The 10,281-nt window shown below is 35.6% G+C and overlaps 1 protein-coding gene and 1 non-coding gene across 8 annotated transcripts in view; both read right to left on the bottom strand.

Moving 5' to 3' along the window:
• NR2C1 (nuclear receptor subfamily 2 group C member 1) overlaps nt 1-10,281 on the bottom strand; it is a 44,622-nt gene that overhangs the window by 27,449 nt on the left and 6,892 nt on the right. For 5 of the 7 annotated variants that reach the window (XR_896215.2, XM_011365901.2, XM_011365903.2 and 2 more), the window contains exons 2-3: nt 4,140-4,213; nt 1,269-1,499 (exon numbers count right to left, since the gene is read on the bottom strand). Coding sequence is in view for 6 of the 7 variants with exons in the window: in XM_011365901.2 (XP_011364203.1) it covers nt 1,269-1,499; nt 4,140-4,193 (285 nt within the window). In the remaining variant the exon portion in view is untranslated. Of the gene's footprint in view, nt 1-1,268; nt 1,500-4,139; nt 4,214-6,090; nt 6,113-10,281 lie in introns of those variants that run through there. The other 2 variants (XM_023533968.1, XM_011365900.2) reach the window with 2 other exon arrangements.
• On the bottom strand, nt 333-451 carry LOC111743590. Its single transcript, XR_002781790.1, has one exon. It is a non-coding gene; the product is annotated as a 5S ribosomal RNA (ribosomal RNA).

Genomic DNA, 10,281 nt, shown 5'->3' on the forward strand with positions numbered 1-10,281 from the left:
TTGTTGCTGTTTGTGCTTTTGGTGTCATATCTAAGAAACTACTGCCTAATACAAGTTCACAAATATTTATGCCTACATTTTCTTCTAAGAGTTTTGTAGTTTTAGCTCTACATTTAGGTCTCTGATCCATTTTGAGTTAATTTTTATATATGTCATGAGGTAGGGAACATATAATTTTAATTCCCACTCAGTCTCTTAATAATCATGTATCTTTTGGTCAGTTCTTGAACCTAAGTTTTTTTTTTTTTTTTTAGGTGAGGCAAGCCTTGGCTGACCTCACAGTTTGCAAGGACCTTGTCATCTTACAATCTCTTATTTTTCTAAATTTTTTACGCCTACAGCACCTGGTCTTCCTAGGTGGTCTCCCATCCAAGTACTAACCAGGCCCGACCCTGCTTAGCTTCCGAGATCAGATGGGATTGGGCTTGTTCAGAGTAGCATGGCCGTAGACTGGAATCCAATTTTAAGTGGCACTTCCCCAAAATATTTCTGAAGGCAAACTTAAGATTTAATTGTATCTGCATTCAATTCTAGTAACCAGCAGTTAAAAATTTCTATACAACCACAGGCATGCAGTGTGTAGAAGCCTTAACTGGCTCTTGAAGAATATGTATAATTAGCAAAAATTAATACTAACTCAATGTAAAGTTAATCTACACTATTAAGTTCCAGAATTAAAGCAGACCACAGGGCAGACTGCTTGCTACATCAGTGAAGATGTAGATGACAACAGAAAAGGCAGTGACGAAGACGGCAACTATCATACCAATTTCTCGATTTGGCAGCTACTTGTCTGAGGCACAGGAAGGGTGGTCCTGGAAACCACAGCTACAGAAGATGCTCCTGACCTGGCAGTGTCCTAACTGTGCAGGAGCAGCATGTCTCCTAGAAATAAGTTCTGATGCATGCTCCAGTAGGTATTTTTGGAAGCCTGACCTAGAACTGTTTCTTCAGCCTTCTGAACAATTCTTTGAGCTCTCAATATCCTTTGTTAAATCCCTTCCTGATCAAACCAGCCAGAGTGAATTTTACTGCATGCACTAAGAATCCCCAAAATAAATGGGTGTGAGAATGCGTAAGGGGAAATTATAGTGACCCCTAGGAAAGGGCAGTCACCACAGACAATCTGCACAGCACATAAATTTATGCAAGAATTTTTTTCCTACTCAACATGCAGGACCTAAATTTTTAATGTCAAGCTTTATACTTATGACATGCTTTTTAATTTTTTCAAGTGTAAGATGAAAAGATACTCTATAGTTATTTACCTGGAGGTGTTGTGCAGACAGATCAGGAGTTGTAAAAAATAACTGGTTGACACCTGCTGCATCTGGAGTTGTGAGGAAAACTTTCCCCGGAGTGGAATCTTGCCTGGCCAGAATGACTTTGCTTGGAGTAGAGCCATCGTGATTTGTCAGAATGAACTGCTTGCCTTGTGTACTATGATCAAGTGCTGTCACGATCTGGATTTTTTGGCCAGTTTGCTGCTCTGTAACAATCTAACACAATCATGTAAAATTAGTAATCAACTCATTTTTTCCCCCTCAAAGAACAGTTTTGCCATGCCTTCAGACAAAGCTAGAAAAGCATACCATTACATAAATATTCAATACAATACATGTACATACATCTTTTAAACTAACAATTCTACTTCCATTAAATCTTATCTTACAGAAATAAACAAATGTACAAATAAATAAAGGTACAATAGTAAAAACACTTAGACCTCACTATTTTGATTCCTTCCTTCCCGTTCCCGTTCCTTCCTCCCACCTTCCATTTAGACAAACATATATTGGGTGCATTTTATTTATGAAGCACTGTTCTGGATCCTGGGACAGAGCAACAAAAAAATCTTTGTTCTCATAAAGCTTTTATTTTAGTAAGAAAAGGCAAATAAAAACCAAATAAGTAAATAATATTGTCAGGTGGTATTAAGTGCTATGAAGAAAAATAAAGTGGGGTTAAGGTGAGACTCACTGATGAAATCAGAGCAATGAGGAGGTAACATTTTTTGCACAGACCCAAGTGAATTAACAGACCAAGGCTTAGGATTCGCTAGGGGAGTGCATCCCAGGTTGAGGAAACACATTATAAAAGAAGGCCATGGGGCAGAAGAAGTTGTTCGACACATATGAGGTAAGAGACACAGTAAGAGAGTCGTGTAAGTGAAACAAAGTGGAAGAGAGGGATTATGGCAGAAGATGGGATGGGCTAGATCGTTTAAGGATTCTGAGGCCATATAAAGTCTGGATTTCCTACTATGTGAAATGGTGATGCACTGGAGGGTTTATGGAGCACAGGAGAGCTAGGATCTTTTTCAAAAGGATCATTCTAGATCTAGACTGAAGACTAGATTGTAAATGTTCAAGAGCAGAATTAAGGGAGACCAGAAAGGCTACTACTGCAGACACTGGCAAGATCTTGGTATTATATATGGGAAGACACTGGCTGAAGACAGGGAGGAGCCATGCTGGGGCTGGGGAGGACAACTGAATTTGGGATATTTTATGAAGGAAAAGGTGACAAGATGAACTGATGGACTCCATGTGGAATATAAGAATAGTCAAGGATGACTATAAAATTTTGGCCTGAGGAATTGAGAGGATAGAATTGCCATCTATTGTGATGGAATAGTTTGGGGAAAAGCAAGTTCATGAATAAAGAGAACTAGCCCAGCATTGAGGATTTTTGTTGTTGAGCAAATATTTTACATAGTAAACTCATTAAGCCAAGTTAATTCCTTGATTCAAGTTTTAAATGGCAAAGTTGCTTTGTTTCCAACTCTTTTCACTTCTCTGAAATTTTGGTCAAGATTATTTTCTATGCAAAATTTACAACAAAGTTCTGAATCACTAATTAATTTTTGTCTAGAGCAGACTGTATTGATTATAGCTGCTGCCAATTTGAGTTTTCTTTGTTGACCATTAATTCTACTAGGTCCTATTTTTCTGGGTGCGGTTTTAACTGTTATCAATTTTATTTTACATAGACTATTTTTTACCAAGTCCAGTCTCCATCCACTGTAAACACTTTAAAATGAGACTCTCAAAGGGCTTTTGTTTATATGAGTTATATCCATTATATTTACCATATTAGAATTTCAAACAGAAATTTAAAAAATTATTAATTAAAAATAACATTAACTGTTAACATAAATAACATAATATTTATGAAAAATAAGTATACTTTCCAAACAAACAAAGATTTAGTGGTGACAGTGGCACCGATATACATTTTTGCAAAATGCTTTACTGGGTAGCTAGAACCTGCCTCTGCATTCTATCTGTTGCAATATGTTGTTTTGGTTAAGATATAAAAAGAAAATCCAGCCTTACATTTATTGGTTGAAAGGAGGAAGACTATCTTAATAAACAGCCTTTTCACACTATGGAAACTATTCTCTGATACTACACCAAAACTTGACAAATGGCAGCTTTTTAAAGGTTTACTGCAATATGGAATTAGAAGTGATATTAAAATCCATTAGTCTACCTTGCAATCTGAATGAACCCTTTACTCATGAGTGGTTTTATAACATCATGCATTGGTCATCTGGGAAACACTGGTTTACCGAGTTATATACACTTTTTAAATGTTGACATTTCACATGCCATGTAGCCTCTGCAATATTCTGCTATATACTTGTGAGAGAATGACAGTGAAAAGGCAAATAACATTTTAATATTACTAAGAAAATGGTTTTGACCCTGCTGATTCTCTGAAGAAGTCCCTAGATGATACTCTGAAAACCTCAGGATTACGGTACCTCTTACTAAGGAATAGGACATAACTGTTTAAAAAACGAAGATCTGTCTACTGACATGGATCTGTTCCCACTGGCCCATTGAGACTGGCCTCAGATTTTGCACCCTCCAAAAATATTCCCTGACCAAGTCCCTATACTCGTCTATAATTCTTCATTAGTTTCTCTTCTTCTATGCTCCCACAGCACCCTATACAATTATCTATGATAGTACTTACCATATTCTATTGTGATAGTCCAATTATTTAACTATCTCTCACTAGATTACAGTTACTTTAAAGTAAGGAGTATCTTCTGTACTCCAGAATCTAGCATATACATTTGGTGTAATTAAGTTCGGTAAATCAGTGAATGAACTGTAAACTAGACATACCTCTCCCATCTGTTGTTCAATAATTTGATGTGCAATTTCTTCTATGGTTGCCATGATCTAATTGCCAAACTGTCCTGCCAAAAATAAAAAGATGGCTTTTCATAATTATACCCACAAAAACATATTTATTGAAGAATTTAGAAACGAAATTTTGATGATAGGATTTTTTTTCAAAGCAATCCAGTTAGGTGGATGGGAGTGGAAAGGAAATAAAAAAAAAAAAATTGGCCATGCACTGAGTTACTGAAGACTGGTGAAGTTTATACAAGAGTTCATAAAATTATTCTCAGCTTTTATATATTTGAAAAATATCTACCTAAAAAAACGACTAAACCAAACAATTTCAGTTTTCAAAGATACTGAAGCCTAAACAGAAGAACTCTGATACAGATCAGGTGTTTATTAATTTAAACAAGGCAATCCCATCTGTAAACAAACATCACTGTAGCCATTTAACACACTTTATCAATATACTGTAAAAACTGACAAAAATAATTGCATTCATTCGGAAGATTTCTCTAGAATTTTGTAACTTCATTCGTGGCAGTTTCTTATACATTAAGGTTAATTTGAGTTTAATGTAAAACTGTCTCCAAATAAATTTGAGAGCTTGTAAGATTGAGTTGACTTTATCTTTGCTTTTTCTCCGAGATAGTCAAGAATATAAAATTTACGTCTGACTTTATATTATATAATTCAAAAATTTTCTATAATTTTAATTTCCAAATTATCTGAATTGTTTTTCCTTTGATTACTTTTATTAAAATTTTAAATGCTTCAATTAGTTCTGTTAAAAGCAATATTCAATATTTAGTTTGATTATTCAACTATCTCTCACTAGGTTGAAAAGCAATGGCCTCAACCTCTCTGGAACCAACCAAGGGGACAGTTTTGTTCCCTGGGCCTGTATGCTCTGGGCCCACGGTGGCAGTGACAACCCCGCCAACTTCTGACCCATCTTCAGGGTTAGTCTTTTCTTTTCTTGAAGGATAACACATGTTCAAAGCTGAACAGCTCTATGGGCCCATCCAGTAGAATTCCAGAGGTATGAGAGTCTTCATTCATGTCATCTGTGTCTCCTTCAATTCCAAGCTATCTGTGTCTCCTTCAATTCCAAGCTATCTGTGTCTCCTTCAATTCCAAGCTGGCAGCATTTCTGCTGGTATAAAATTCTCAAAAATCTTGTTGCCTCCCATGCAACCTATCGTGGTGCAAGCCGTCAGACAAGAGAGTCCTCTATAGATCTCTCCTGGATAACCCATCTCTATTCCTAGCTTCCGTTGAGATGGCTGATTGGATCCATAAATCACATACCCATAATCTCTTTAGCAAATGGTCGTTCAGTCACACCCTGGGTAGTCTCTCCAGAAAATGCTCGTTTTGTAATATGGATAGGCTGAGTATTTTCCAAATCTTGAAGTTCTGGTTCTATATTTCTTAATAATCCCTTCTTCAATTTATCTCCCTCCTCTCACATTTTACTGCATGCAGCAAAAGGAAGTCAGGCTGCATCTTCAACACTTTACTTAGAAATCTCCTTGGATAAATATCTAAGTTCATCACCACAAGTTCTACTTTATACAAAACACTAGGACGCAGCCAAGTTTTTGTAGTATACTTTATAACAAGGTTCGCCTTTCCTCCAGTGGTTCCAATAACATGTTCCTCATTTCCATCTGAGACAGCATCAGGAGCACCTTTAATGTTCACATCTACCAACATTCTGTTGATGATGATATGTGTATATCTCTAAGACAATGGCAGCTTTTTCCACAGCTCTCCTCTTTCCTTTCTGAACCCTCATCAGAATTGCCTTTGACATTCATATTTCTACCAACATCTCTTCAAGGCAATCCAGACTTTTCCTAGCATGCATCTCAAAACTCTTCCAGCCTCTACCCATTTTCTAATTTCAAATTTTTAGGTATATGTAACAGCAGCACCCACTTACCAGTACCACAATCTGTATTTATCTACTAGAACTGACATAACATAGTAGCACAGGCTGGGTGGTTAAAACAACAAAAATGAACTCTCTCTCTCAATTCTGGAGGCTAAAAGTCAGAGACAAGCTGTTGGTAAGATTGGTTTCTTCTGAGACCTATCTCCTTGGCTTGTAGATGGCTGTCTTCTCTCTGTATCTTCACATGTCTACCCTCTGTCTGTGTTGCAATCTCTTATAAGGACAATAGTCTGATTGGATTAGGATGCACCCTAACGTCCACATTTTAACTCAGTTACCTCTTTAAAGGCTTCGGCTGTAAATACAGTCACATTCTGAGGTACTGGGGACCAGGATTTCAACGTACGAATTTGGCGGGGGGGAGACAATTTAGTCCATAATACTTAGGCATATCTAATAAATGTGCAAAATCTATGTAAAGAAAACTTTAAAACGCTACCTAGAGAGGGAAAACCACCTGGTAGAACACATAAGAAAATGGTTACAGTGACTACCTTTAGGGAGAAGAAATGGAAGTTTGGAAACAGAGATTGGATGGAGACTTATTTTTCACCAAATGCTTGTTCCTTCAAAATTTTAATTACCCAAAATTTATTACCACAAAAGTCGATTAATAGTAACAAAAATAGCTTAAAGGAATCTTTAGCAGAAATCCTAAAATCGACACTAGTGTTATCAGTACATTAGACTCCAAGAAGCAACTTCATAGTGAAAACTTGGGTAAACTATTTCTATACATTATTGTTTGATGACTTAAAAGTATATAAATATACACATATAAAAGTATACAAATAGGAAGGCCTGAATTCAACTCTAAGCACTATTATACAAGCTAACAATTACACTAAGATCAACTATTGTTTTAACCAGAGACCAAAGAGTATGGGGGGTATATTCTGAGATACACATATGTATGCATGTATAGCATGCGCATGCTTAACTGTGTAGTTTGTCATTAGCAATGCTAATGGACCTGAATGTTAACATTCTTGGAACAGTATTCTTGTGTACTGAATTCAGAGATTTTCGGATTTTTCTTTTCTGTTTAGGAAGAAAAGAGCAGGACACTGCAATGGATTCTTAACCTGTTTTGGAGTTATAAAATCCTTAGAGAATCTGACTAAAGCTACACACCATCCTCAGGAAAATATACACATAATATATATTTGGTGAACTCCATTTTGTGATCCAATGCATCAATTTTCTACTTCTCGCTATAGAAACCCTCTGCACTACACTACAGTAGTCTAGTGCTTCTTTTTGTTTTGTAGACTCATATAATCCAAATTGTATAGCAAAAGAATGCTCAGGGAAAGTTTTACTTCAATGATCATATACACCTCAATTTGTGGTGAGCAAAACAAGAATGAGAGGAATCTGGGAAACACATTTGACCAGAAAGGCAGACTAAGAACCACCTTTCCCCTCTGGACTCCTCTCCAACTAAACATATCTTCCACTGCGACCTTAAACTATCATATCCTACTTTGTAAAGTCTGTTAGGTGTCTGTCAAGTCAGCTCATCATTTTAAGATTCAAATTAGGAAGGCAGAGACACAGTGATATAAAGTCAAATCTATAATCCTATTTTCATCATATTTTCATATTTTACCTACCTCTCTCATGAAACTATACAGAAATCTATAATCCTATTTTCATCCTATTTTCATATTTTACCTCTCTCATGAAACTATACAGAAATATTATATTTAGATGTTATATCCATGAAATAAACATATCCATGAAATAATTAAACTATATCATAAGTCTTATTTATTTCAAAAAAATTTTCACCATTTGTAAAATGAAGGAGACTATCTCAATTAATTACAAATCCTATCTACTTATTAAGTCCTACTAAACTCCAAAAATTTCCACAGGTTAGTATTATTCCCTTTGATAGAAAAAATTACTAGTAAGGTGGAAATGATAAAAACTGGTGAGAATAAAATAGGTATCTGGTATGAAATCAAGTATTTATTAGAGTGTCTTAGTCACTTTGGTTGTGATAACAAATCAATAACTGCTAGTTTAAGTAAAAACAATAGGGAAGAGAGCAGGGGGACAGAGGGCTATACTCCGCGGGAACTACAAAAGAGCTGACCGGGGCTTATTTCCAACTATGTAGAAAAGCACCAGGAGAGGAAATTCCAATTTTAAATTCTTGATAATGGATTCTGATTGGCCTAGCTTAAGTTGTGTGCTCATCTCTCAGATTAATCATTGTACGTGGGACAGGAAGAGAGAAAGATTAATATGACTGGCAGTTTTTTTTTTTTTTTTTGAAAGGCCTATTTATCAAAAGACGGGGACTAGCACAGACATGCCTACTGATATAATCATCATGAGCCAGGGCACCACTCCAATTTGCTTCTACTATTGATACATGAAACTCTTCAACCAGAAGTCCACTGAACACTACCAAGCTACTTAAAAAAATTTAGTTCAGCATTAACTCTGATTTTCCGCAATCAGTTGGAGAAATCTCAAACAAACAAACAAATAAACAAACAAACAAAACCCCTTATTTTTGTAAGAGACTATATCAAGAAGTCTACTCTGGCTACTTCCAAATCAAAGTCCTAATTTCTTGCTTTGTCAGTTCTTCAGTAAATGACAAATTTAGTTTTAAAGCCATGTTGTTTTAAATAACCTCTAAAGATTCTAGAGAATTCACAAAACAAAATTAATTTTGATGAATTTTTTCAAGCATACCATAAACATACTAAAAACATTATTTTTTTTTCTTAAGTTGGTAAAAATAGACATAAGGATTAAGGTCAAGGCAGCCTTGCAATCTTCAGCATTAAAAAGTTGAGACTTGGAGTCTTTTAAGGACTGGAGGCACTTTTACTTTCTCGTGAAATCAAAAGACATTAGGGATTACCAGTTACAGAATCTTCTCAATAGGAAAGGCCGACTGACAGTTTTTAAAAAATCAAATAACGTTTGTTATCAGTCCAGATTTTATTCCCAGCTTGAAAGGAAAGCTGAAAAAATGGGAGGCTCATGAAGGAGAATTCAGTAACAGAGAAAAGAGATATATAGTCTTAAAGAAAATTAATTTTAAAAGGAATCATTATTAACAAAGTATTTTAAAAAATAGGCAAATGAGCAAGAAACAATCTATGTATCTTGCACATACACATATAACAACAGAGACATCTCAAAGGTACTGCTAATGTTGTCCTCTGAAGGGGAACTGCTTATCCCACAGCAAAAACTCTTCCTTTTAGATTCCTGTAAGACAATTACATCATAGTTTCTAATGATTTTATTAGCGTCATTCATTAATTTCTGTCCCAATGCCATTTTCACTGATGATTTTGGCAGTGTTGTCCCTTTCCTGCCATCAACATGGGTTAGTTCAGTGTCCATAAGGACAACCCAAACTGTAAGCAATCCAGTCTCCAAGTTTCTTGACCTCAAAATCCAATAACATCCACCTTATTGCTACCTTAATATTTTGCTGCCAGACTGATCTAACATGTATATTACAACACCTCTTAATATTCATTGAAACCTTCTTTCCATCTTCAGGATGAGGTGGCATTTGCTAAACCATATATTCTAGCTATACACATCACTGTTATTCCTTGAATAGTATGGTATATCATGCTTTTGTGTCTTTGCTAATAGCTTCTCTCTACCACAAATGCCAAAGAATCACTAGATCAATATGTTTGTTTTCCAACAATAAATGTACCTTCAAAAAAAGAGAGACAAAACAGGCATTCTTTACATATTGCTAACTGAAGTCTAAAATGTTATAACCTTCCTAGAAAAGTAATTTGTCAATGTGCACCTCCAACTGATGGCAAAAATTGGAGTCAATGCCGAATTAAATTTTTCTGAGTAGCTTAGTAGTGTTCAGTGGACTTCTGGTTGAAGAGTTTTGTGTATCAATAGTAGAAGCAAATTGGAGTGGTTGCCTGGCACATGATGATTAGTCTCCGTCTTTTGGTAAATAGGCCTTTTTAAAAAGAAAAAAGAAAAACAGAAACTGCCAATCATATTAACCTTAAAAATATTCATATTCATTGACCCAATTATTCAATATACTTCCATTCAACAAACACTTGCATGCTTACTAAGGTCAGGCATTTTTCTAAGTGTTAGGGATACAGTAGAGAATATTAAAACAAACTTCCCTTTGTGAAGTTTACATTTTGGTGGGGT

Source organism: Pteropus vampyrus, unplaced genomic scaffold (genome assembly GCF_000151845.1).
Source record: "Pteropus vampyrus isolate Shadow unplaced genomic scaffold, Pvam_2.0 Scaffold116, whole genome shotgun sequence".
Taxonomy (NCBI): domain Eukaryota; kingdom Metazoa; phylum Chordata; class Mammalia; order Chiroptera; family Pteropodidae; genus Pteropus; species Pteropus vampyrus.